Below are 25,692 nucleotides of genomic sequence, written 5' to 3'. Positions count from 1 at the left end.
CGTAATGCGAGAGGAAGAGGTCGAAGTCGACACCAATCCCAGCGGGGGAGCAGTTATTTGCCTCTGAGCAGCTGAGTAAGCTGCTGGCTTCCCCATCGGCTCAGAACCGAGCTCGGTCTCGGGATGCCGACTTTCACAGGAAGATGTAGCAGACTCGCCTGGCGTGCATACGCCATCAGACTCCCCTCTCATGTAATCCAATATTATGTTAGCAAAAGGATATGTATCTGTTCATCAATACTGTAAAGCATACTGACAAAATAGTCAAAGTCATTTATGTCTGCATGTTGTCTGCCAGACACGTCTGGTTCGACGTAAGAGTGGTGGCTGTTATGGCCCATGGGCTTCCTCGGCTTCCATCCTTCCTTGACCAGCTCACGCCACAATGCCTTGAAGGGTTTTCGCCGGGTCCGTTCATCTCGTCTTGCAGAAACTAAAATGAGTGGCTAGTGTGGCGCGGAAGAAGGAAGTGATACCTTTGATTTAGACCTTTCAAACCTCTGACTGTCTAATCTATGGCGGTCGTCTATCTTCCCTTCTCTAAGCCAAAACTGTACATTTCTTTTCCGGACCGGACAAGTATCTGGGAAAGATTCACTTGATGATGTAAACGTTAGTGTTCTTTTGGAAAAGAGCTTTGGAAATTGGGCAGGCGTTGTGGCTATCAAGACGGAGAGCATTGGCGATTTTTTATGGGGCTATTGGGATAAACGCTAATGACCTAGCCAGATAGGTTTTTGATCTAGCGGACACATCGGTCCTGATCCACATAATTGTAACGATGGAAACTGGTGCGGCATCATGGTGCAGCTTGCCACACAGCAGGGAATTTTGTTTTGCTATGTTGTCACTTAGTTGCTACGCAGCAGTGTTGGTGTTTGTTCCGACGACTTCATCGTTTCCAAGTAATGTCAAAAACGTTCCCACTAGCATTATCCCGCTGCTCCCACTCTCCGACCCAGGATTCACAATACCGAGTACGGACATTTGTTGCGGATCTGAGCAGCTATAGCTGCGGGCGGTTTGTTTAGAAGCTTTCGGGGCGTTCTGCAGAGTATCGACGCCAGGAGGACAAGGTAAAAATACTGACGCAATACTTTAGATATATGTACTTTTTCACGTGCGACTAGGCTATGTGCAGCAGAATAAAGAACAAGAACGAGTTTTACAAGTAGTGTTTGACTTGTAAAGGGTTTAAGAGATCAGTAGAATTTTTGGGCAAGCTCTCGGTAGCATTGTACATCACGGCGTAGCAGCACAAGCTTGTGAAGCTGCATGACACGTGCAAAAGCAACACACACATCTGAAAACTTACTAAGGGGAAACCTTAACCCATAGTCGCTTTAGAGGCAACCGTGTGCACCTCCACGCCGATGTATCTCCTCTAGAAAATGTATATAAGCTAAGTGCAACATGGCGTGACATCTGAACTTTGTTAACTTTTAAGTAAATAGCACATAAATAAAGCGTTAGTATGAGAACAGGTTTTTGGCTGTTGCAGCAGCTCAAAGCGCGCACTTCCAATACTGAGGACCTATGAAGCATGCCGAGTAGATTCCCATTTCGATAATACACCGCGCGACGGTATCGAAATGAAATAATACAAGAGAGGTAGGAGCGAGCCCTTACCTTCCAGTATACCGCTGTTGGTTGTGCGCCAAGTTTTTTCGTGGGCAATTGGGAGACTATATTAATAGTCTATAGGCTAGCGGGCTATAATTTGTACACTCCATGCAGGCATTGTCGTGTCGTTTTCGGAAACATTTTGCTGGCGCCCTGTGTTGTTTTCCTGGTGTCCTGTTTTAGGTATTGCTGCGATCCCAACTGAATTAAATTGGCGCCCTTTACATCTTTTCCACGTGAAATGAATTGACATGAGAAAATGTAAATCTAATCACCGACGATCCAAAGACCATATTATATTGTCGAAACCAAGAAGGCGTATAACTTTTTAACGGTTAAGTACGGTGTTTTGGTTTTAGTGCTACCGCGTCGTAAAGGGAAGCACACGACTGCTCGGAGCCTCGCCTTCATGGACCACAGTGGTAAAGCTTCAGCTGATCTACCCTACGTTTACACTTGCTTGGCTTTATCTTTAGCATTTCGTACCCCGCTGTGAGCTGTTCAATCACGTGAGCTTCATCGCGAATACTTCGCCTCGGTACGTGAAGTTTTTTTCAACGCTGTTAACAATGTGGTGCATCATTATGAGCCATTCTGACAGCATCGCCTTCTTCTGTGGAGAGTCTAGATCGCTGGACGAGATGTCGCTGTAAGGAGGGTAGCCATGCCGCTGATCGCCGAACCACCACAACATCCACGCGCTGAGTGGGTCGGTGCTCGAAACCGCAAAGTCCTTCGGCAGTCATTGGACATTTCCTTCCCGATGTGATAATTCGGTTGTGAAGCGGAGGGTTGCGACGATATTTCTTTGTCTATAGTAAAGCTGTGAGGACCAATCTCTGTTAGCAAAGATGGCGGCTTGTCGCGTAACATTTGACGGGTAATAATTTCAGCCGCAACGCCTTTCCTCTTTAGCACCTGCTCCATTCTCTCCTCAACTATAGTAGGAAGTGCATCAATTGACCGCTGTTGCTTGTCGAGCTTCTTGCCCAACTCAATATAAGGTGGTATTACGGTTGGTTCCATCCATTTCGTCTCGCCATCTTCGTGCTTTGATCGGAGATCTTGTAGAACATTCGAGTTCGTGAAGATGCATGGTTCACAGCAGCGGGTGGCTAGTAGGTAACTTATCCAGAAATTATTCAGCGTGGCACATAAGCGACGCAAGACACAGCAGTAGTAATTCACACAAAGATTCATCGCTGGTCATTGCTGGAAGCATGTTCTTCATGCCCAATTTGACGCTTTTTTTCGTGTCTTTTATTAAAATGAGGTGCAAACGTCGACTTACTAACCGGCTTTCACACGGTCCAAAACTTGGTCACCGGCTGCCTTGTAGCGGCAGTAAGTGCCTTGCACACTACACAAGGACCATCTGCACCGAATACATTGACGGTCCACCGATGCTTCCGCCACATGCGTACGTAACAGCACCCTTTCGCCCTGAATGTGTAGCGTCCGCTTTTGAAGTGTCATGCTTCTTTCACAGGCTGCTCAGAGACTTGCCAAGCGAATTTTTGCGTCGGATCTTTTGGAAACCGTAGGCCTTGCTTCATTCGCGGGATACACACTAGATATATCGACCCAGCATGTCGAAGGGTTGAACGGGCTTGCATAAAGATGTCGCGGGTCTCCAGGCTCAGATCCTTCTTGATTAGTCTTCGTCTTAAAAAAAATAACCCCCACGCAGTCATATTCTTCTAGTATATGCTACATTTGACGAGTTTGGCCAGGAATCGATCTGCACACTAGATTCCACTTAGGAACTCAAACAAATTCGAGAAACCACTGTCTCGAAGTAGCAGAGTAGAGCCGCACAGCTCCTTGTAAAACGAGAAGGACAGTGGTTGTTTTTCTGATTTTTTATAGTACTTGGCTGGTTCAACGCCACTTCAAGGCGCTTCATTCCTGAGAAGAGCTGTTTCATGTCATCACCATACCACACCGGTAGGGCAATGGGGTTTAGTCAGTAGAGGTCATTAATAGCACTACGATACACCCTCCCTAGCGTTGCCGTTCGCGCCCCACGTCTCTTAAACACGAGGAACACTTCGAGATATTGAAAAACTCGACAAGGTTGAAATTCACTGCCGTGAAATACCATCCAAGGTTGGATTCTGCTTTGGAGAGATGATCGTGAGCCCCCTGCTTCTTTACATTGAAGTTGCTTGTACTGCTTCCCGGGCTCTGGTGATATACACGCATCACGTATAGCTTTCGCGTCCGCTGCCTGAAAACACTATGCTGTCTTGTCAGCACAGCTTCGGACGATCGCCCGCCACTCATCTGTTATTAAATGCTCGCGCCAGATTATAGCTTTCGCTGGGCCAATTGTAGAGCGAGCATGCATCTAAATCCGACTAATTGACAGACTATGTTATCGTCAGCGGCTGCTTTTACGATTTCGTTGAAGACTTTTTTTCAGATTGGCTTTTGATGAAAAAGTATGTCCAGTCGCTAAGCATTAATCTTACTTAAGCGGAGAATGTGAATGGCTCGAGCGACCAACCAAATCCGTAATTTAGAATTCATGGTCTCACGCCCTATCTTCAACCATGTGATTACGGCATGCCGCTTAAAATAACGCACTGGTAGAAACTATTAAATAATGGAATAGAAGGGGACCGCGTGAGCTCACGTCGGACGGCAACGTGGAGCCACCAACTCGCAAAAGAATGATGGCTGTTGTGCCGCCGTCAATCCGTCGCAGACGCAGCTGCTCTCTGGGGGAGCTTGCTTGTGACGGGGTCACACAGCACCTTGCGCTAGAGGAAGTTATCTTCCGAGAGTATACAAACTCTCAGTGAACGGCAGTTCACAGGTCCCCTCTTTAATTAAAGAGAGCGAAGTGACCTAAATAAGGTAGATTGTAAACTGAGTATATTTATAGGTAGGTTAAGTTTGGGCTTAATACAAACTATAAGTTACCTATAGAAATGCAATGTCATTTAACCAATGGTTGGCTTTGAACGACCTTGGTACCTTGTACCAAATATCCCGGAGTATGACATGTCATACTCCTGAAGTGTGAAGTGTCACACTTCATGTAACCAGGGTACACTTAGGGCTACGTACCCCGTTACATCCTCCCCCACTTAGGTTCGGTTTACCGACCAAGAGGTGTTCGTCACAAACTCTCATTCTCAAAGTCGAAAACCATCGACTTGGCCGCGCGAGCGCGGCGGAGGCTCACTTCACAGTTAGAGCCTCGAGCAGCAACCTGTGCGCTCTTCGTCTAGGTCTCCACTTCGACCGTTAACATGCCTCGTGGCACTGCTAAGAGCGGTGCTAAGACACGCTCCAAGGCTGCAGCCGGTAAGGTGCAGGCCAAGAGCACTAAGCCTCACGGCAAAGGCTCTGCACTTAAGAAGGCTACTCAAGTGGCCTCCGAGGCGATCGGATCCTCGGGTGACGCGGCTGTGGACAAGCGCGCAAGCAGGCGCCGCAGTCCGTCGCCCTCGTCTTCAGACAATCGTCCGAACCCTCGGTTCGTAGAACATGAGTTCAACTCGGGCAGTGAAGACGATGCCGAGTCCGAGAGCACTCATGATGCTTCTGCGGGCTCTGTGGGAGGGCACAGCCTAGTGCCCAGTGAGCACAAAGATGACAGCGTGCAGTCGCCCGCTAGTGATCACGGTGATCACAGTCCCAGGACCTCTGTGCGCTCTGAGAGTCCGGCCGTTAAGGCTAAGGGCGCTCCCAAAGCCGGTGGCGATGAGGAAGAGAATCCTCGCAAACGTCTCTCGCTTGCCGAGGGTCTTGCGCGCGCTAAGGCCTCTAAAGCCGAAGGCGCCAAGCCCTCAAGAAGCGTACCGCCTCTAAGTCTCCACTCCGCGAGGAGAAGGAGACTCGACGCTCCTATCAGAGTCTCTTCGGCTCTCAAAGAAGCGTACCGCCTCTAAGTCTCCACTCCGCGAGGAGAAGGAGACTCGACGCTCCTATCAGAGTCTCTTCGGCTCCTCGGATGAAGAGGAGGAGAAGGACGAAGAAGAGGAGGAGGAGGGTGCTATCGTTGAGCCCCGGGAGGTCTCGAATGACCTCGACCAGCAGCAGCAGGATTTCCAAGCTGCCCAGCGTGTGCGTGGGGGTTCGGTGGCGGCACCCGTCAGCCAGGGAGCTGCCATCAACTCAAGAGGGTATTGGCCTCCCGAGGAGAGCTCTGGGTCTGACCTCTTCTTGGAGGTTCTCGTCGCTCCTCGTGGCCTTGTGGGCGGCCACACTTTTAGGGGCATCTATGAACGAGCCCTTGTTCAAAAAGAACAGTTGTTCGTCGACAACTTGGAGGCTGCTCGGTGTGTGCTTCTCGCACCACACCGCATTCCCCTTAAGGACTTCACGACTTGTCGTAAGAAGCCCGAGACCCGGGGTGGTCTCTATCCTCTTTAAGGATACCCCTGGGTTATGCCCGAGAACTGTCCCACGTGGAGTTCTTGTGAGGACATGTTCTGGGCATGGGTGGAGTCTCTCAAGTACTCATTCACGGAGTTACGGGAACTCCAAGAAGATCAGCTGCTGTCCCGCATCCTGGGCCAGCGTGATCTTCGTGCTCGGTTTTCCCACTTGGTCAGCAAGCGCATGCTGCCAAGGGACATCCTGAAGCGCGCGGCTTCCAGCGCTCACGATGAGCGCTAGAACGGAATGTATTCATCGTCCGTACCCCGTTCGAGCAAGAAGCCCCGGACTACTTATGAAGCTGCCGCCGCTTCTGTTCATAGATTGCGACAGCCTTCGGGCAGTCAATCAGGAGCCGTTCAATCGGCTCCCACGAGTTCTCGGAGTGGGCATAACCCCTCCACTTCACGAGGAGCTGTCGCTTGCCGCGACACCGTTGCTCCTGGAGGATCCGCTCCACGTGGAAGTGGACTTCTCCATTCCGGTCAAGCAGGGGCGGAGGTGCCCTCGTACGAGTACGAGTACTCGGCGCCTCCCGAGAGCCACTCTCGTCCGAGTGCTCCGACTGCGGGTCCGACACGGGACCCTGAGGTTGGCCGCCTCCGTCAACGTGTCCTCGTGCTTGAGATTGCACTTGGCCTTGGGACTGGCGGTAATGCTGCCGCCCAGGCCGGGAATCAGGGCGAGCTCGCTCGTCTTGCGGGTCGTTTGGACCTGGTGGCGCGAGAGGTCGCGAGCCTGCACCTGCGAGTGGATCGCCGGGCCTCTTCGTCCGACCTGGACGAGGCCTTTCGAATGATCCGACGGATCGAGGCTTTGTTGCCACGTCCGGAGCCGCCTGCGGCACACTCCCAGATGTACGCGTACGGTGCGTACCCGGCGTACTCAGCGTACTCGGCGTATGGCACCGGGGTCCGTTCGTATGGAGCCCCTCCGGCGTACGGTCTTGACCGCAGCCTTGCCGTCCCGACCGAGGCTTATGTGCCTGCTCTGACGCCCTCGTCGACGACTGTGACTGGCCCTCGCTTCGAGGAGCTGGGTCAGGGGGGGGGACGGCGAGTCAGCAACCCCCTGCGGGTCAAAGTACCGCTTAAGACGTCCGACATAGAACGTCGGGTGCGTCGTCATTGACTTTGGAAGGTCGATGGTGTACGACGCACCATGTCTGGCCAGGACTGCAAACGGTCCGATGAAGCGGTGCTTCAGTTTGTTGCTGCCGACAGAGCTAACAGTGTCTAGAGGTAGGTCCTCGTGTCTAGCAACACTAAGTCACCAGCCTCAAATATACTTAAGTTTCCTCTTCCTTGTTTGTCCGAGTACTCCTTTTGTTTATCTTGGGCCGCTGCCATGGCATCGCGGACCCTGCTGACAATGTTCAGCTTGGTATCCATAAAGGATTCCACCTGTTTCCGCAGCGAAACTGGCCTCACATCCGAGACCTGGAATGAAAGGGCTTTCCGAGCCTCTCCCCCACTTAGAATAGAGGAGTCAGTGTCTCCTCGAAGAGTGAGAGGCACTCTGGGGTGGCGAAAGCCGTTCAAGTAGAGCGGCGTGGACCCCGTGGACGCGTGCACCGCGTCGTTGAGCGCAAACTCAACAACTGGGAGCTGCGTCGACCACGTACGTGGAGCTGCCGCGCACACACTGCGCAGAGTGTCCTCGAGCACTCGGTTGACGCGCTCTGTTTGGCCGTCGGTCTGCGGATGGTCCGCAGTGGCCATCTGCAGACGAGTTCCCAGTAAAGGGAACAGCGTTTTCCAAAACGCGGCAGTGAACCGCGGGTCTCGGTCCGAGACAATCGTCTCCGGGAGACCGTGATAGCGGAACACGCCATCGACGAACAACCGTGCGGTTTGTTCGCCCGTAACAGTGACGGGAACTGGAGCAAGATGTACCATCTTGCTCAGCCGACACACGAGCACCAAAATTCCGGTGTTGCCGTGTCCGTCGGCGGGAAGCCCAAAGATGAAGTCAAGGCTCATCGACTTCCAACAATCAGCCGGTACGGGCAGGCTCTGTAGTGGAGCCGAAGAGTGCCCTGCGGGTTTGACCCGCTGACATGTTTCACATGTCTTGACGTATCGGGCGACCCACTTGTACATGTGGGTCCACTAGAAGGCCTGAGAGGCCGACAGGAAGGTCTTCTCGCGGCCCAAGTGGCCGCGGGAGGGCGCGTCATGCGCCTCCGCGAGGATGTCGAACTTCAGATCCTCGTCGTTGGGTACGACCACCCGTGGAGGATCAGTGGGCTTCACCCGGTAATAGAGGAGGCCCTCCTTCAACTCATATCGGTGGAGTCGTGAGCGCTGTCGCGACGAGAGCCAGTCGGACTTCGCGCTCGTTCCGGCCTTATGGAACTTGACGATAGGCGCGACAGCCTCATCGTCCCGATACGCCATGCGTATCCGATCATATAGATCTGTTGTCACCCGCGTGATGTGGGCCAACTCATAGTCGGGACGCCGAGAGAGGGCGTCCGCAAGCACGTTGAGCTTGCCCGGCTTGTATTCGACGCGGAAGTTGTATTCCGCGAAGAAGGACAGCCACCTCGCCATCCTTTGGGAGAGGTGAGGCGAGTTAGTCGCCGTCCTCAAGGACGCGTGGTCTGTGTAGATCACAAAGGGCCTAGAGCCCAGAAGGTGAACACGGAACTTCACAAGGGCATATTTCATTGCCAGGAGCTCCTTGTCATGGACAGGGTAGTTCCGCTCGGTGGCTTTGAGCTGCCGGGACTGGAACGAGATGACTCGTTCCTGTCCAGCCGTGTCGTCCTGCAGCAATGCACACCCGATGGCGTAATCGGAGGCATCGCAGACGACGCTAAACGGCTTCGTCTCGTCCGGCAGGGCCAGGACAGGGGCCTCTTGGAGACTGGCCTTGATGCTGTCAAAATCATCCTGGTGCTCTTGCTCTCAGCGCCAGTCGACGTCCTTCTGAAGGAGGCTCGACAAGGGCTTAGCGAAGCCCGCGTACCCAGCACTGTACTTGTGAAGGTAGTTGGCCAAGCCCAACCACTTTCGAAGATCCTTCTGGGATCGCGGGCGTCGGCCATGATGCTATAGCCTTGACCTTGTCTGGGTCAGCCCGAACGCCCACGTTGCTTACGAAGCAACCGAGAACTTTGATCTCTGGTGACGCGAAAACGCACTTGTCGATGTTGGCGTAGAGCTTGTTCGCTCGCATCACGTCCAACACTCGACGGAGGTGTCCTAGATGCACCTCCATGGCCGTCTTGCCTCCCTCGGCACGGCTATGGACGAAAATGTCGTCGAAGTACGTCTGTACGAAGGTACGCAAAGGGCGGAACAATTGCGTCACCAGGCGATTGAACGTCGCCGGGGCGTTAGACAAGCCCTGCGGCATGACGAGCCACTCCCAAAGCATGCCGCTTGGAGTGCTTACCGCGGTGAGCGGGATGTCGCTCTCTCGCATCAGGATTTGGTAGTATCCGTCTACCAAATCCAGCGCACTGTACAGTACGCTCCCGGCCATGTTGTTCAACAACACATCCTTTCGTGGGATCGGTGTTTGGGCCGGCACCGTTGGGTTGTTCAGCTTGTTATAAGCGTGAACCAGACGCCACTTTCCGTTCGGCTTACGAACGCAGAAAGTCGGCGTCGAGTGCGGGGATTTCGACTCCCGCACCATGCCTGCCTTCGCTTTCGCGGCGAAGAAGGCATCAATGACCTCGCACCGTTCGCGCGGGAGAGGCCATTGTCTCGTGACACAATACTTTGTGCCGGGCACGAGATCAATCTCGTGCCGTACGCCTCGATCCGGTGGGAGTTGGGTCGGTGGGTGTTTGTTCACCACGTCCGCGTACTCCGTCACCAAAGGATACACCGGATCCTTGGGGTTCTTGAGAATCTCAGAACCCAAGCGCGCCTGACGCAGTTTGCTCATGTCTTCCAGGACGTTCTCGTCCAAGACAGAGGAGGAGTTCAGCTCCTCCTGAGTGGTCTCAGGTCTCATGAGTACCATCTCAGCAATCTCTCCAGCCTTGAGGTTGGTCAGGGGAGACTCAGCCGTCATTTCCTCGAGGTGCAGTATCTCTGCAACCTCTGGCAAGTGGACGCCAGATGCCTTGACGGGTAAACCCGTCTCGCCATCGAAGATGTGATAACACTCTTCCACCGGCCTTGTCGGAGGAGCCCGGGCCCTGGACTCCGAGTCGCTTGAAGCGACGTCGATCGGAACGAAGTTCGGATCCGACTTGAGGCGGCGGCGGCGTCTTTGTCGACGGCGTCTGTGACGGGGAGCTTTGCTGCCCACGTCTAGGGATGTCGTTGCTACGACATCCGAGGCACTCGTGGCCTCGTGTGATACTGTTGTCCCCACACAGGAAGCGTGTTCAACGCCTTTTGCTTCAGTTAAGGTCTGGGCGACCGCGTGTGGCACTGTGTTACCCACACAGGAAGCGTGTTCAACGCCTTCCTCTTCAGTTAAGGTCTGGGCGACCGTGAGTGGAGCTCTGTTACCCACTCTGAACACGCTGTTCTCAGTGTTCATGACAGCTGCAGCTGTCTGCGGAACTAAGTTACCCGCCTGTGGACCTAAGTTACCCACTTGGCCGGCGCCTCTTCTGGGCGCGGCCACCATCAAAACATCCTTGGAGTCGTCATATACGTCGACGACTCCCAAGCATCTGCCGGATGCTTTGGTACCCTGGCAGCCCTCGCGGGCGCCCCGGGTCCTGACAGAGGTGGGAACATGACTCACCAATGCTCTGTCGGACTGCGCAGGGCGGCTGGCACCGATTGCCTTGCCTCGCCAGTCGATCCAGGGCTCGTGCTTCTCAAGCCAGGGCATGCCCAGGATCCTATCATATGGATCCATATCGAGAACAGTGAACTGTTCGAGGCTGTCAAAGTCTTCAAACTTGACAGCCAAATCCACTTGGACGTTGGGGACAGTGACGACCTTCCCGTCGGCCAGTCGCACTGACACCGTCCCGTTGCCCTTGCTTTCTCTCAAAGCATCGGACAACTTGTTGCTGCTACGAGCAACCGTCTGGAGGCGTGCGAAATTCTTCGACGCCCCAGAGTCAATCAAGATTCTGAAGGGATGATCGTATCCCCGTACACATCCGTGTACTACGAGCAACCCGCCGCTGCTCTTCGCCGATTCGAGAGTGCGAAGACTCTCAGGGGCTAAGTCCCCGTGGTACGCGCCACCCGCGCACCCATCACGAAGACTTAGTTCTTCCTTAGTAGGGCGCCCCGCCCCTACTTGTTCCCTGCGTTCCCCTGTCCCCGGGATCCACGCTTCTGCCAGCGACCCTTGAGGACGGGCTTGGGGAAGGACCGTCTGTGGAGTCTTTCCGCAGGGCAGTCGCGCTTAAAGTGGCCCATCTTCCCACAGCCGAAGCAGCGGATGTCACGCTGTTCGGCGGACCCGAGTTCCATGGGAACTGGTCCGCTGGGGCTTGTTCGACCGGGAGCCGACAAGGAACTCCCAGGCCACGCTGAGGCCGGCGTACGCGCCTGGCGATGGCTGTACTCTTCTTGAAGAGCCACTTGAATCGCCTCTTCAAGGGTGCTTGACTGCACCCGGAACAACTGAGTGCGTGCGGGGCCCACTCGAAGGCCGTCCATGAACACAGTCATCTTGATGTGTTCGTTAAGTGGGTTTCCCACTAGGTACGCCGTGAGCTCCTGTATCTCTTGCACATACTCGTGCAGCTCGCGCCTTCCTTGTTTACTCGCGAGGAAGCGCAGTAACGCTGGCGGTACTCGTAGTTCGCCGGGAGGAACGCGGCTCGGAGCTGTTCGCACAGCTGAGCCCAGGATGTGAAACATCCAGGGGATGTTGCTTCCCGAGTGTACACCCAACTCTTAGCACGACCGCTAAGGTTGGAGAGTGCAAAAGCAACACGCAGTTGCTCGGTCGAGATCAGAGCCGCGTCCATCGCGAGCTCTACTTCTCGGACCCAGAAGTGAAGGTTCTCGCCTTCCTTCCCTTCATACGGCTTAACCTTCAGCCGTATTGGCTTCGGGTGAGGCGGATTTGCTTCCGCCGCCGGAGCCTGCAGGTTCTCCCGCACATGCGCGATGAGGCCCTGCTCGTACGCGTCGAATGCATTGACGCGCTCGAGCTGCTCAGCCGGTGTTAATACCACCAGGCTCTGCAGGGCCTCCATCCCGAAGATGCCTGCCATCTTCCGAACCGACTCGAACTGAGAGTCGTTCATATGGGAGAAGTCGCTCCTATCCGTGGCAACGAGCTTCGGAGAGGTTCAGGTAGTCTACCCGCGGTGGCGTGGACTGACTACGAGTGCTACCAAGTGTGACGGGGTCACACAGCACCTTGCGCTAGAGGAAGTTATCTTCCGAGAGTATACAAACTCTCAGTGAACGGCAGTTCACAGGTCCCCTCTTTAATTAAAGAGAGCGAAGTGACCTAAATAAGGTAGATTGTAAACTGAGTATATTTATAGGTAGGTTAAGTTTGGGTTTAATACAAACTATAAGTTACCTATAGAAATGCAATGTCATTTAACCAATGGTTGGCTTTGAACGACCTTGGTACCTTGTACCAAATATCCCGGAGTATGACGTGTCATACTCCTGAAGTGTGAAGTGTCACACTTCATGTAACCAGGGTACACTTAGGGCTACGTACCCCGTTACATTGCTCTTGCTCGTCATGAGCTCTACGGCCCTGAGTTTCGCCGCCTCCTTGCTGGTGACGAATCCCAAGAGATCGCGGACGATGTGTCCCAGTTTATCCTTGCTGACGAAAACAGCGACATCGATATCGATGAAATCGAAATCGACTTCGCGTACAGATTTCTTATTGAAGGCTATTTATAGCTATAAAACCTGTCTCAATACAGGCTGTCGGTGCATTAAAGCTGTAATAGAGCCCCCTCCATATTTGAAACCCCCTTTAGGATTACTGTGCTAGCCCTGGGCTTATCATACCGCTTTAACACTACTTTTTGTTGTGCTTACAAGTAGACACAAATTGTTTCATTTACTTCCGCCCGGAAATATAAGCGGACATACCGTGTCCGAAAAATTTAGCGGTTCCCACATAAATTTACTAAATAATACCGTTTTATTCCGCCTAAGTACGCTTATACAATGGGTGGCGAGTTTGACCAGAAAATTTACTGTTAGTCCGAAAAGTAATTAAGACCAATCAGCTGCTAGTTCAACGCGGTAAAACTGCTCTTACCGCTTTTATTTTCGGACAGAGGAGCAGGATTATCCCAGGTACCGGTATTGTTGACTTCGAAAATGCCTGCCCTTGCACGAAATATTAAAGCACTCTTCGGTGAACTCCGTTACTAGTGGCAGGCTCATGGTGTCGCCAGTTGCGGATACAACGTCTTGTGTAAGATGCCACACATGTTATATTTATTTCCAGCCTCAATCGTTCCTCTTCTCTTCATTGTCCGCCACAGACGAACTCGACGAGCTACCGTAAATGCGGGCGTAACGCTGACGTAATTCCTCCCGACGGCGCTCCGTCTCAGTTGGCGGTGCCGGTGGAATGGTTGACTCAACAGGCGTGGGCTCAGTAGCAGCAGCAGTGTCCTGTGTCGACGGGATCGGACGCTTGTCTTCTAGATCCTCTTCCGATACAGACGCGGCCGTTGCCGGGGCAGAGAGAGGGGCTGCCGGGGCGCTGGTCTGTGCCTGTGCCGGCATTGTAGGTGCTGAAATAGGAGGCTGCGGTACAGTCTGGGGCTGCTGGGGCCCGCCAAACTGTGCCGCAGATGCTTGCAGTACCGCCAGCTGAGCATGCAGGAGATCGATTTGGCGTTGAATGCTGTCCGGGTCCATAGCTGGCTGCTGCATCCCTTGCTGCTGGACCACCGGAGGCATACCGAAAGGAGGCATCATGCCGTACGCACCAGGCATACCGAAGCCAAACGGTGCGCCCATACCAGGAGCAAACATCATCGGCGACATGTACGGATTCGGGTAGCCCGGAGGAAACGCCTGACCGGGCGCAGCCGGCATCCCGGCTGTAGTCGGAGGCGTCGCGTGTGCTGGAGCAGTACCGGCACCGGGTTGTGTAGCCGGAACGTTCTCACGTCCAATTGCTACACCGAACCGGAAACGAGGAGCGGCCGGTGCCGGTGCCTGTGCCGGCGCTGCTGCCGGTTGGGCAGCGTTGTTCTCGGCGGGTCTAGGCACACGAGCCGCTGGAACGGTAGGACGATGTGGTCCCGTTGGGATGGAAGAACGACACGTAGGACACGTCTGCTGGCGCTGGACCCACATCTTCAGACAGTCGACGTGGAAGATGTGTGTGCACGGCAACTTCTTGCAGGCATCGGGGGTCATTTCTTCGCGACAGATAATACACGTCCTGTCCGTTTCCTGAAGCTCCTCCTCGGTCGGATTCGGGAATCGTTCATTCAGATGCGCTGTGATCTTCCTGTAGCGGAAGTACGACGCGATACGACGCTGTAGGTTCTTGATAGAGATCCACAGATCACGCACAATATGCAGCGGCATACCGTAGTATGTGAAAATCAACATGAAAAAGACCTGTGAAAAATAAAAAAAATATTAGTAAAAAATAAGTTTGGAAAAATGATTCAATGCGTACCAAGTAGACGACAAGTTTGGTGACTTCGGACACAAGTTCCAAGTAGAATAAGTACGTGAACTTGCTGGTCCAGGCGCCGTCCATGCGAGAGTCCACAACGTATAGAATGTAGCGTAGGAATGTTGCCACTATAGTCACCAGGAGGATCAAAAACTAAGAAAAAAATACTGTCAGTTTAAAAATATCACTTAAAATTTCATATATTCTCACCTCAAAGCCGAAAAGGATAAAGACTGAAGGTCCGATCTCCATCACCTTCAGCGAGCACCACACCACAAAGCCGATATCCACAGCTGTGAGCATAGCCATGAGTCCTATAAGTCGCACGTGGGTGAGTCTGGAAATCACGTCTGTTTGCTCGATCTGTTGCAACATCAATTTGCTCTCGTTAAAAAAAAAATTAAAAATAAAGTATGACAGTCCGTCACTTACAAATTCGATCCTGGACTGTGATAGCCAATGGAAAATTTTGAGAAACACGAGCGCAGTGAATAATACCATGACGTGGAACGAGATCTCCTCGCGGAAAATCGTAAGCGCCAAGCACGTCTCCGTCACGGCGTAGCGAACATTCTCGTGCAGCAGCTAGCAGTACCACATTAGGGGATCTATCCACATGTCGATATAAAATATAAGAGCCCACTACCTCAACTTCCGCATCACGAAGCGTTCCCAGGAAAAAGGCCTTGAGCAACCGGCCGAAAAGTGTCGTAAGTACGAGGCCAGCGTTGCCCAGCACCAGCACGCTGACCTTAGAGGTCACGAGGTAGATAATGGATGGGTAGAACTGCTGCCGCGTCAGGTATGTGTACCACAGCAGCCCCATGCAGGCCGCCAAGCTGGCGCTCGAGTACAACCAGAACTTCATGCCCGTCGCCTTGATGACGCCTACGTGGCAGAAAGGATTATGAAACGCGGTATAAATAGCCAGCCAATCAGATGTTTTTTTTTAGATTAACATAAGTATTTGGCAAAATATTATCAGCTTTTGGAAAGCTGATAAAAAGTCGTCCAGAAGATACCGAGCCTAACCGAGTTTCAAGAGCTACGATGGAGCTTAGAAATAAGAGGATCTCGGATGCTCAATAAGCACAGCAGTGTAACTTACTGCAATCAGGTATCCTTTTTTCATTCTTTAGTTTCCAGAATTGGGTACATTTTTAAATACTTAGACGATAAACATGTAAGGCCACAAAAGAAACAGGAGTTGATAATTTTAATCACCTCTAATTTGTTTGTCGCGCGAAAAGTAAAGGGCAACCTTGGAAAGACTCAACAGTTTTCGTAAGAAGCTGAAACTTGACCGCTACATGTATTTAAATAGCATTAATTAGGACAAAAATTGCTTGTTAGAGCTTGTACTTCTTGCAACGACTCATCAGCGAGCCAATGTCGATAGCATCCAGTTTACGAGCATCTGCTGGTTCGAAAAACTGAGCTCGCACGTGTCGTTTGAGCTCCATCAAGTTGCGTTCCATCCGGTGCACAGGAAAACTTTCCTGCCCGCAGCCAACGACGACTGAAGTGACCTTAACAATCAATGTGGTACTTGTGTTGGTGCCGCTCGGTGGCGTTTGCATCCTCCAATTGCACAGTGCGCTCGAAAAATCAGCAGCAACCGAAACATCCTCACAATACTGGTTGGCACTGGGCGTGTAGTCAACTCACATGTCAACACGTACGTCGAGCTTGAATTCCGCCGACGATACAAATGCGTTGTGGTTTTAAGAATAGCGCAGTTCTCAAATATTTAGAACCTACTTCAATTTCATGTTGTTTTTTTCTTAAGTCTAGGTTTTAAGGATTGCTTAAGCACAGGTTTTAGGAAAATAAATTATTTTGCATCAATATTTCCAGGCCGCTAGAAGTGGAAGTCACCGACAACTGGGTAGTGATCCGATAAATCCACAAGGATTTCGTCAATAGCACCACGAGATGGGGCCCAGTTTTTCGTCGCCTTAAGTTGCACGATCTCAGTTGACGCAGAAACAGGTAGGCGATGACTGCGGTCTACCATAACGTAGTCCAGTCGCTCCGCAATACCTCCAGAACTCGGACCATCCACAGCTAGATCGTTTGAATGTGGATCGAAGCTGTAAATGGGCGACTTTTCTTGTAATTGCGGTTCATCAACTCCAAGCAGATCCAACATACCGGTATACTCTCCCTCGGGTATCTGTGCGCCATCTGCGTGTTTGTTGACATTCATATCTCCCGCATAAATGACTGGTTCGTGCTTCGGAAGACGCAGAGAGTTGACAAAATTGCGCATCAAAGTCATTTGGCCCTTCCTTGTAGCAACAGCAAGCGACGTTTCCCAAGCCTGTAAGTGGGTCCCCACAATATGCACCGTCTGCGTTGTATCAGAGCCTGAGTAGCTTTTCACAGGCACGCGAACTTGAAAGTAGATAACCCCTTTATCCGCATATCGATCCTCACCGGACGCGACGTTGCCGAACGTCACTTCTTCACAATTTGAAAGAGGGTATTTACTCATAGCGAAGCATCCTCCGTCGATGGCCTTCTTGGAGCTTAAAAGTGATACATCGCCCACGATCTTCGTCTCGTAGATAAAGCCTTGTGACTTCATCCCAGACACCAGTTTCTCGCGCGCAGAGCTACAAAAGGCTTCACAGAATACTACCACGTCCACGTTTAATGACGCGAGACAGCGTGGGATGGCGGAAGCGCGCTGTGAGGCCCACGGAGACACTTTTTCGTTGAAAGACGACACGAAGCCAGGCAATAACCAGACGTTGTACACCATGACACGTAGCTTGAATGGGATCGCGCTTCTCGGTACCGTAAAAGGACCGGACAGTCGCTCCTGTTGCTCAGTCTTCGTCGCTGTCTCCGGACAGTCAACTGCTACGTGTTCGCTGCTTATTGTCCCCAATTGAAACACTGTCGGTGAGTATTTCGTAGCGGTGATAAACTCACCGTGCATTCCAAGGAGTTGACCAGCCCATTCGCCGTCCACAAGCTGCATGAACACCTGGCTACCGCAACGTAGTGGCCCCGTGTGTCCGTACGGTGACACTAGTCTCAACGTCGTCTTGTGTGCGTCACCTCCAGATACCATTGCGTGCCCTCGTTTCGAGTCAGGCGCCGCAATAATTCGAACCGATCTACGCACTTTCCGGCAGTATAAGTGGATGGCATCTCCGAATCTCGCTGCACGCCGTGGGCCTGAAAACTGCTCTGCGTTCTCCACAACAAACGCGATCCCTGTATCGTCGTCACCGTGCGACGGCTTACAGACACTGAGATACGATGCTTTGTTAAGTTGATATTTGCCTACACCGCCACCTAGAGCACTTAATGCGAACACCGCCGACAACGGGCCGGTCAAAGCCACGCCGGCCACTCCAGCGGCCACCGCGGCCGCTTTCTGTGACCCGGAGAGTGCACTACGCTTTGTCAAGCCGACAGATAGTCCACCGAGTGCTGTTAAGGCGATAGTGCCACCGAAATGCACCAGTTCGTCACAGGTTGAAGGTGCAACAACTGGCGGCGGCACACGCCACGGAAACGGTGCCGGCATATCGAGTAGAAGACCGTCGACGCTGTCGCGGGAGCTGACGGTTGTGCTAGTGCTTGTCGTGCTAGTGCTTGAGCTACCGAGACGTCGGAAACTTGAGCTTCCTTCCACTTTATCGGCGCAGTCTTCCTGTACCACTTCGCTATCGTCCGACTCGGGTCGAGGCGTCACGAAGTCGCGGAACGCGTCGGAAGCGTGAACGCTCTCGATCTCCAGTAATTTATGCAGATAACTATTCAACTGCTTGCGTAGTTTATCCGCCGCTGCAGTGCGTGCAGATTGCGCCCGGAACGCGTCCCATCCGAGACGTGACGGCTTTGGAAGTTGAATGCGACGAGCGTGAAGCACCTGGTGGAAGATACTCTCGATCGCCGCGTGGAAGCGCTGGAAGTCGGTGTACGAGCGCTGGATGAGCCACAGTGTACGCGTCTGAGGGAACCGCAGCGAGATTTCGTAGCTGCAGTGCTCGCTCTTAGCAGCAGACGCCGACACGCGCGTGATGCCGACGTCCGCGTCCGTTGCAAGCCACGGAGCCGGCGACGACGGAGCTTCGACGGCTGATTGGTGCGCGAGCACCAGCGGCTTTCTCCTCCATGACATCATGTCGAAATGAGACGCAGACGCGAGGAGTCGGCGCGTCCGAGGCAACAATGAGCTCGTCCCCACCAGCATCGTAAGAGTCGGATTGTTCGTACCGGTAACAGCGGTCGATGCAAATCGCGAAAGAATTTGAATCACCATGTTATTTAAAATGGCAGTTTTGATATTATTTGACTCCTACTTACAGAAAGCTAGATAGAGCTTCAGTGTATCTGAAGTCAACCGTTTTCTCAGGTAATAACTTCCGCGGTACATTCTTGTGGATCGCCTCAAACGGTGGACCAACGTGACGACCATCCGACTCGGATTCCGAGCACACGCACTAATGAAGTCGATGGGCGATGCAGTGTATCCATACAGTAGAAGCGCAGAATGAAGGTTTAAGATCAAATGAGCGGCGTTCGTCGTTCACCCCCGAGCTGCCCAGCCTTAAACACGGGCCTCAAAGTCGAGCTGTCAGCTCTTTGCTGTACTTACAACGAGCATTGCTGCTGTCTCTTACTGCAAGCGAACGAAATGACGGTCAATCAGTTCAAGTAATGCATAGAGTTTCTGCACTGGAGCCACATGACGGTCAACGTGTTGTGATGACTTGGCCAGGAAGACGGCAAACAACGTTAATCAAATCGCCTTACGCTATGTATCCTACTTCTGAGAAATATTAGTACCTGGTCTTACTCCATTAATCCACCTACACCAACAAGCTTCCCAGTCGATAGACTCCGTCAGCAACTCGTGTTGCATTGGAGTAAGTCCGTGTTTGATGAAACGACCTTGCTTCTCCGTCGCGAGGACTGCTCCCTGCAACACACGCCATTTCTCCCATGAGTGGACATGCATACAAACGTTCTTGACCTTCACCAGTGCCAACGTCAAGTGGCCTCCAAGCACGAGAATGAACTCGATCGTGTAGTGTTGATCTAGCAGCACCAACACCAACAGCCCGTTGACAGCCAACACAGCCCAGAGGACCGTCATACGGTCCAACACAGCTGCAAGTATAGCTACAAGCTTCCATAACAGTATCTCGAGGCGAACAAAGTTGCACGTGATCGAGTCCTCAGACAACAGAAGCAACTCGGCAGCAGCCAGAACAACGTCTTCAATCAACTTGTAACCCACCATTTGTCCAATGACCGTCTTCCACTCCCCGTCGTACTCTGCAGCTTTAGTCGGGACTGTAATGCTCTCCGATCCTGGTAAACCTTCACGCTTGCACCAAGACAATCCGTCCTCATAGCCAAGGTCAAACAGCCACTGCATATCGCGAGGCGACGGAGGGTACATGGACCACCACGGAGGCACATACCGTGACGGACGGATGTCTGCGTTCGCGAAGATGTTTGGAGTTACGGTAATCGTGCAAATATCGTCGGCAAACAGAGGTTGATTGTCCAATAGGCCTCCGTCGATTACGTATTCTCCTTCATGCATAAAGGGAAACCCAACTAAAGGAGTGGCACAACACGACGCCACCATCGTCTGCAACAAGTGCAACGGGTTCTTAAAGTGTGACACACGACGTGTAACCCATGCAGACAACGACGTGTACACCACTGTAACTTTGCCTTGAAGTTTGTCCATGTCGCTGACGTTCCCGTGACGTGTGATGGCGTCGATGAGGTAGTCGCGCATCTTAAACGGACCTTTCCAGCTCGCATGTGCGGAAGGCACATAGTCGTTGACCACAAAGTCGCAGATCTTGTCGAAGTCCGAGTTCAACACTAGCGATACAATAGACAGACAGCCGGCAGACGTCCCGATGAACTTGGCGTTGTCGTCCACCTTCTGCTCTCGCAAAGCCTTGCACACGCCGTACATGTAAACCATGAGCCAGCCACCGCCGGAGAAGGAGAAATGCAGCGCATCATCGTTCGACTTCGACGTTGACAACTGAGGTGGAGGTCGTATCTCGGCGACGGAGCGGCAGCGACGAGACTCGATCAGTAGACTGTGACGGCTCCATTGCGGCAACTTTGGGAGTAGATCTCGCTCAGTGCGTCTCCATCTCAGGATGGATCGACGTCTTGCTCTCCTTGGACGAAAGAAAATTTTAATGCACCCTTTCGTTGGGCCTTCAATTGGTCGACGAAGGTACTGGGCATTGTGCTTCGAAGTCGACTCGAGTTGCTTGCGAAGGGGGAAATTGGCAAGTGATGCTTGTGATCGATTGAGCATTAGCCATCCAAGACCATTGGGGGTAGAGTCTGTGGTGGCGTTTGACTCGGATCATCAAGAGTCAACTCTCAGGTACCTTTGGTGTCGCCACCTTGTCAAACAGCCAGCAAAATGTTTGGCAACAATACCTTGAAATGTAAATTACAAAGCAAATTATTGTCTGCCAGATAGATAGCCTTGCGTTTGATAAAGATGAGCTAGAATTGGGTCACGAGTGTGCTGCAGCATTCGACGACGTTGAGCTTGGAGGCATCGTACGGCCACATCCAGTAGCTCTGCTAGCGTAATTTCGGCGTATGCGACGTTCAATTCGTGTAGTGTCGGTAATAGTTGCAAAACTACTGCCACGTTGATGGCAATTTTCCTCTTCCTCTGGCGCGTCGTCCTCGGGAGTCTAGTACGGGTAGTGCTAGACCGCAGAGAGCGTAGAGCAGGTAGAGCACGCAGCAGATTCAGCAAGTGCCTGTTGGTACGGCACTTGGTCGTAGTACAGCGCATCATCTCGGCTTCATGTGGCGCAAGAAGCTGTCAACATAATAGCTGGCAGTCGGCAATTCGTCCGTCTGGTAGGTGTGACTCGACGGCAAGACATGCTTTGCCTTAAGTTCTGCGACCGTACTATTAACGCTGGGAAATTTAAGTTTCATATCTTAAAGCTAAAATTGCGCAAATCGGGCTCAGAAAGATATTTCATTATTCACCTCCAACAAATCAGTAAAAGCTCGTCTTTTCGTAAGTTAAATATACCTGATGCCCGTGCCAATGATCGCCTATGTGATACGATCTTGCTACGAATGGTGCCAAAGAACGAATACATTCAATGTGATGCTAGCAAGGCTTTAAGTCTGCTATTGACGGACGGTGACGGCATTAAGCTTACAAATTTGGCCGTCCCCCCTAATCACCTCGTGGAGCTCAAAGTAGCAGGCTATTGCTGCGTAAGTCGATCCCTAACGCATATGCTGGCGCATGGAGATGCGTCTTCCGTTTTTCAATAATATATATAAGATATTGCAGCTATGTAAATAATACTAGAGACGCAGCAGGGAAAGAATGTACGTCGGCTTAGCTTCTTGGGTGTTTGCCCTCAACCGTTTCATCAGCGATCGGGCTCGGTCGATACGGGTCCAGAAGCGTGCAGACTGCGAAGCTTTCCGACGGCTTGCGCTGCGAACAAGCTGCACGTCCATGAGACAAGCAGACCGCATTTTGAATACCACTATGACCCACTTAAGAATCGACATTTGACTCCAGCCCATGTAGCTCCTGCTTTAGTTAACGGATTCAGCCAATTTTTACCTTAAAAGAACGCTGGTGATCAGAGCTTTCTCACTGTATTTAAAACTTTGTCCATAACGCCTCTCAAGGGCTATATACTACGGCCCATTGACAGCCTCGAATCCTAACCATTAGTTTTTTTCGCAGTGGTATCAATTTTTAGCGATATCACGCGAAATGGATATTTACAGAATCTCCTAATCGGTGCTGATACGGTATTTTAATCATAGTGATTCAGAAAGAAGCTTTCGGGGAGGGCGCGCAAAAGGGAAAGTGCCGCCCCCACAGTTCAGGTGGATGGAAGCTTCTAGAAGCTTCCACAGCCGCCCTGCATCTGCTGTGTTCAGTTTAATAGCATCTTACTATCTCATGCTAGATCACAGTAATTTCTAAACTACACCTTATTGGCTATAATACTATCCACTCACATTCTTGATACACTCACCCATCCCCGAAGAGTCGAGCTCCGCCTATCCCAGCTGTCACTTGGGAAAATTGCTTGGGTGAACCACAAGTTGCTTTCTGGCTTGGATGCCTAGGACTAGCGCTAAAGTGCTATGGTTTTGACGGAGACTTCGGCTGAAGCAACGCCTTGCATGGGAGGGGCAGGTCCTGCTGATAGACTTTCTCCTGTCATCGCCATGGTCCAGCAGGTTGCCTCTGAAAGGGCGTCGGTGCCGCCGCTCCTCCAAAGAAGAATGGCGGCGGAACCTGACTTCGGCCATGTGTCCGATCTCCTCGCGGTAGCTGAGTCCCTGAGTCCGCCTTTGTCGGCCCCCGCTGCGCCAGCGCATCTCGATCTTGAAAGTATTACTCTCGCCGAGCTCTCGGAGCTCCTTCCCGCTCGACGCTCCATGGGCACCGCCAACGCCACCATCTTCTGCTTCAGTAGACGCGTCCACGTCACTCGATGTTCTGCTGGCTTCACCGTGCTCGTCTGCGATCCAAGTGATCCGGCTATGGATGAATATGATAAGCTATCGGACCATACTTAATTTTTGTATGACCTCTGGGCACCTATAAATGGCCAATCACATCATTTCTACGCATTTCAACCAATGGCCGAAGCTTCTCTCAACATTTTTGTCCAATACTTTCTCCTAGGGTTAGGTGAGTTCTCTAAGCCATTCAATCGGACGTATCGAGTCCGACCGCAGCTCAAAATATGTATATGCCAATGCAAATAGTAGGTCAGACACGTACCACTCCCATATTTGCACAGCATCGGACGGAAGCGATGGGCCTGGACGAGCTCCAGCCTGGCAACAATTTGAGGGCCAAGGCTACAGCGTTATCTGCCTTCAAGAAATTTCTGAAGGCAGAGGGCGTTGCAGAGGAGTACGTAAGGAGCGCGATGTCAGTGGAAGATGTTTTGTATCTGTAATGGATTAGTTTGGAATGCATCTTGCATTTAGTAAAGGCAAGAAGGGCAAACCTTTAGCTAGAAATACTACCATGCAGTACTATCGGCAAGCCAAGCTTTGGCTGCTTGACCAGTTTCCCCAGCATCGTGCGTCTTTAGAGACCCGATTGCTTGAAATGGGAAAAACGCTTGACAGCTTCTGTTTGAAGCGCGAGGGTGGTGGTTTCGTTAACAAAGCACCTTTATGTACGAAGTCCGATTTAAAACAAATGCTTGTATATTTGTATACCAATACTTCCTGTGATACTGACTACCAAGAAGCTGCTCTGCTTTGTCTTCTTTGGTACCTCTTCGGCCGCGCGTCGGACTTGTCGATGCTGCGGAAGCGGAACGTCAGCGTCGGCGGCGTACTCTTCTTGCGTCTGATCAGGGTGAAGACGAGCGAGGAGCAGGGGCTCTCGCTTTTCCCGGACGAGGAGTTCCTCACGTGTCCGTTGCTGACCTTGGCTCTTGCCTTGATTGTCCAGCGAGCGCCCTCGGATGACTTGGTCGGCAACCTTTCCCGCCAAGAAACCTTGACAACGGCCACGATCTCCGACGATGTATCGCTCGTCGAGCTCTTGAATGCCCTCGCCGCGCCATCGACACTCTCTGTCCCAGCCACCAAAGGAACGCCGTCGACGCCGACGGTGTACTCGCACGTCAACCGCGTCTTGGAGCGGATGGCCCCAGCTGCTGGCGTCACGAAGCCACTCAGCTCGCACTCGTTTCGCCGCGGGGGAGCTCAACACGCGAACGGCTCTGAGGGATTGACGGACCGCTGGATCTTCGACCGAGATTCCTGGAACATGAGCAGAACGAACAAGGGTTTCAACTACATCTTCAACACGAGCAAGGAGGATCACAAGGTAGCCAAAGTCCTCGCAGGATACGAACCGAAGACGAAGGTGAAATTCCAGGACCTCAGCAGCTTCGACGGCCAGACACTTGAGCAGATCAAGCGCGTACAGGACGTGATGTTCATGTCCTGCAGCAACCTCGCAACCTCCAGCTTCAACGTCAACAAGCAGGTCGTGGACATCCTGACTGCGGCCGTCTTCCGATACTTCCCGCTGTTGAAGGAGCTACGTCACAGCAGTCCAGTCGTCACGCGGGTCGAAGGTGCTGTGCTAAGCGGTGGAAGCACGCTGGCGGATCTTCTTGCTTGGTCTGCGCATCTCTCGCTAGCAGCCGAACCCTGTAACAACAATCAAACTCCGGAGAACGACACTACCCACCAAGGACAGCAAACGAAGGAGCAGAAGATCATCGATCACCAAGCTTCTGTGATTAAGCACCTAATCGACATGTCGAAGCGGCAAGACGAGCGGATGGACGCTCTGGAGGCCAAGCTGAACAACGATCCTGTCCTGACCATTAATCGCAACAAGCCAAGTGAAAAAGAGGGAGAGCAAGAAGTCAGCACACCAAAGAAGAAGCAGCGCAGGAGTGGGGCAACTCACCTTCACGCCACTTGATTTGCTTGGTATGCCCATGAGCCACGATGGCACGCGAGCAAGCTCAAGCGACAGCGCTCGAACGCGAAGATGCTGGTTGCGTACATGAAGCTGTTCTTGGCTGACGGATTTGGGCTGGATTCAAGCGCTGTCAGCTACCGCGACGACGTCCTTGCCCTCGGTTTGCGCGCGGAGAGAGAAGATTTCTCCTTCCTGGCTCAGCATAAGATCGCGTCGCGCGGGTCCAGTTCCGTCCTCAAGCATCTTCAGGCCCTGCACAAGGCTGGCGCACTCAACCGCCAAATAGAGCGCCACCAGCGTCTGCTCCAGTCGGCAGCTATCCAAGATCCTGCACCCGGCTACACACAAGACGTCGTTGAGTTAGTTGGTTAGATGCATCACTAGCACAGCAAACAATAAACGTTAGTCAACCTTTGAACAACGCAAAACAACACGTATTATTTGTCAGACTATCAGAACAAAGAGTAGGGACAAACCGCACTGCAGCAGGGGAGGGGGGCACGAGCGCGGGCAGCAGCATGAGCCGCAGGCGCGGCACAAACACGGGGTCAGCAGCGTGGGCAACAGGCGCGGCACGAGAAAGGATGCAGCAGCGCGGGCAGCAGGCGCAGCACGGGTGCAGAACAACCTCCACC

The 25,692-nt window shown here is 52.4% G+C and overlaps 5 protein-coding genes across 5 annotated transcripts; all 5 read right to left on the bottom strand.

Annotated features, from left to right (window-relative positions):
• Positions 1–13,351: 13,351 nt before the first annotated feature.
• Positions 13,352–15,448, bottom strand: PITG_17814 (uncharacterized protein; the record flags this gene model as incomplete). The annotated part of the gene is made up of 5 exons (XM_002896608.1): positions 13,352–14,519; positions 14,581–14,733; positions 14,791–14,943; positions 15,079–15,165; positions 15,332–15,448. 5 exons carry the CDS (start codon positions 15,446–15,448, stop codon positions 13,389–13,391), a joined length of 1,641 nt encoding a protein of 546 aa, XP_002896654.1.
• Positions 15,449–15,929: 481 nt separating this feature from the next.
• Positions 15,930–16,160, bottom strand: PITG_17813 (uncharacterized protein; the record flags this gene model as incomplete). The annotated part of the gene is made up of 1 exon (XM_002896607.1): positions 15,930–16,160. One exon carries the CDS (start codon positions 16,158–16,160, stop codon positions 15,930–15,932), a length of 231 nt encoding a protein of 76 aa, XP_002896653.1.
• A 281-nt stretch (positions 16,161–16,441) lies between these two features.
• PITG_17812 (uncharacterized protein) lies at positions 16,442–18,862 on the bottom strand (the record flags this gene model as incomplete). The annotated part of the gene is made up of 1 exon (XM_002896606.1): positions 16,442–18,862. One exon carries the CDS (start codon positions 18,860–18,862, stop codon positions 16,442–16,444), a length of 2,421 nt encoding a protein of 806 aa, XP_002896652.1.
• A 480-nt stretch (positions 18,863–19,342) lies between these two features.
• PITG_17811 (patatin-like phospholipase, putative) lies at positions 19,343–20,899 on the bottom strand (the record flags this gene model as incomplete). The annotated part of the gene is made up of 2 exons (XM_002896605.1): positions 19,343–19,357; positions 19,400–20,899. 2 exons carry the CDS (start codon positions 20,897–20,899, stop codon positions 19,343–19,345), a joined length of 1,515 nt encoding a protein of 504 aa, XP_002896651.1.
• Positions 20,900–21,964: 1,065 nt separating this feature from the next.
• PITG_17810 (uncharacterized protein) lies at positions 21,965–23,402 on the bottom strand (the record flags this gene model as incomplete). Its single annotated transcript, XM_002896604.1, has 4 exons — positions 21,965–22,066; positions 22,606–22,647; positions 22,894–23,114; positions 23,381–23,402. 4 exons carry the CDS (start codon positions 23,400–23,402, stop codon positions 21,965–21,967), a joined length of 387 nt encoding a protein of 128 aa, XP_002896650.1.
• Positions 23,403–25,692: the final 2,290 nt, after the last annotated feature.

This window comes from Phytophthora infestans, genomic scaffold (assembly GCF_000142945.1).
Source record: "Phytophthora infestans T30-4 supercont1.56 genomic scaffold, whole genome shotgun sequence".
In the NCBI taxonomy this organism is placed as follows: Eukaryota; Oomycota; class Peronosporomycetes; order Peronosporales; family Peronosporaceae; genus Phytophthora; species Phytophthora infestans.
The sequence above is the reverse complement of the archived record's forward strand: the minus strand, read 5'-3'. Positions and strand labels throughout refer to the sequence as shown.